The following is a 1,560-nucleotide window of genomic DNA, read 5'->3' on the forward strand; positions in this document are numbered from 1 at the left end:
CCTAGGCCCCTCAGCCTCAGTCCCACTCAAGTCCTCCTGGGGGCCTGTCCCACCCCTCTGCTCCTGGTCCTGCCTGGAGCTTCCAGGACACAAGCTGCCCGTCACTGGGCTGCTCCGAGGCTGAGACAGAGCCGGCTGACTTTCTCCCCTCCTTCCAGGGGCCCTGAGGAAGGGGGACTCCGACCTGCAGAAAGCTGTAAGTGGCTGGGGATGGGGGGATGGGAGGCGGTGACTCGGCCCTTCTGATGTGGCGCGTATCCCACAGTGCCTGGTGGAGGCTGTGCTGGTGCTGGATGTGCTGTGCCGGCAGGACCCGTCCTTCCTGTACCGAAGCCTCTCCTGCCTGAAGGCCCTGCACGGGCGGGTGCGCGGGGACCCGGCCTCTGTGCGGGTGCTGCTGCCCCTCGCCCGCTTCTTCCTGAGCCATGGTGAGCCCAGGGCGGGGTGGCGCTGACTCTCGGGGCTCTGTGCCTGCCTTTAGTTTTAGGATGGGATTTCTTCTTCCCTTTTTTTTTTTTAATTGTGATTGAATAGAGACAGGGGTCTTGCTGTGTTGCCCAGGCTGGTCTGGAACTCCTGGCCTCAAGCGATCCTCCTGCCTTGGCCTCCCAAAGTGCTGGGATTACGGGCACGAGCCACCGTGCCCAGCTCATATTTATTTTTTATGGATCGCTGTGCTAGATGTTGGTAATTTTTAAATTTTTTAAATAGGGAAATAAACAGAAACTCTCTTTACTGAGTCCCTAGCCTGGGAAACCCGAAAGTCTAGGAACCAGCACCTTCCAAAGAATGTGCCATAGTTTGTGTGACTCATGAGCTGACCGTGTTCCTGGGTGAGGGAGACTGAGTGCTGCTTCCCCAGCGTCCCGGTGTAGGACCCCTTGGAGCCCTTGGTGTCCTGGACAGCAGGCCCAAGACTCAGGGGCCCTAACCAGCCACAGAGAAGCACGGCCAGAGTGAGGTCAAGACGCGTGCGTCCAGCAGACGTGCACCCCGACGGGCCCTGGTCTTGCAGGGGAGGCAGCTGCAGTGGACTCGGAAGCCGCCTACCAGCACCTGTTCACCAGGATCCCGTTGGAGCAGTTCCACAGCCCCGTGCTGGCCTTTGAGTTCGTCCAGTTCTGCAGGGACAACCTCCAGCTGTTCGGCGGGCACCTCGGCACCCTCAGATTGAGCTTCCCCAACCTCTTCAAGGTACGTCTGGGCGTCCCTGGGTGCCAGGGCAGGGGCGCAAGTGCCTGGGACTCCTCCCCTCTTTCCAGCGGGGTTCAGGGTGAGTCCCGGCTAAGCGTAGAGCCCTGTGAGTCCCGGGCCTGGAATGTAGGGTGCAGGGTGAGGTGGGGGTCCGGGGTGCCCATGCAGCATCACGTGAACGATGGTGCCGTCCAAGAACTCCCTTGTGGTGGTTTTGGGGAGGGGGTAGTGCCACAAGATGGTGAGTTTGTTCTCACAGCACTGGGGCAGGGCTGCTGGCTGGTTGGATCCCTCCCCCGGGAGACCTGCCGGGTGCCTTGGGCCCTTGGCTGCCATTTGCCTTTTTTTTTTTTTTTTTTTTTGAGA

The 1,560-nt window shown here is 60.1% G+C and overlaps 1 protein-coding gene across 1 annotated transcript in view; it reads left to right on the plus strand.

The window, feature by feature from the left end:
- The window catches only part of AP5Z1 (adaptor-related protein complex 5, zeta 1 subunit), a 20,551-nt gene that overhangs the window by 9,229 nt on the left and 9,762 nt on the right, over positions 1–1,560 (plus strand). Inside the window, exons 7-10 of the mRNA XM_011957007.1 lie at positions 6–66; positions 159–196; positions 266–428; positions 1,016–1,194. Coding sequence (XP_011812397.1) covers positions 6–66; positions 159–196; positions 266–428; positions 1,016–1,194 — 441 coding nt within the window. The remainder of the gene's footprint in view (positions 1–5; positions 67–158; positions 197–265; positions 429–1,015; positions 1,195–1,560) is intronic.

The sequence above is a fragment of the Colobus angolensis genome, unplaced genomic scaffold (genome assembly GCF_000951035.1).
Source record: "Colobus angolensis palliatus isolate OR3802 unplaced genomic scaffold, Cang.pa_1.0 Scaffold43, whole genome shotgun sequence".
Taxonomy (NCBI): domain Eukaryota; kingdom Metazoa; phylum Chordata; class Mammalia; order Primates; family Cercopithecidae; genus Colobus; species Colobus angolensis.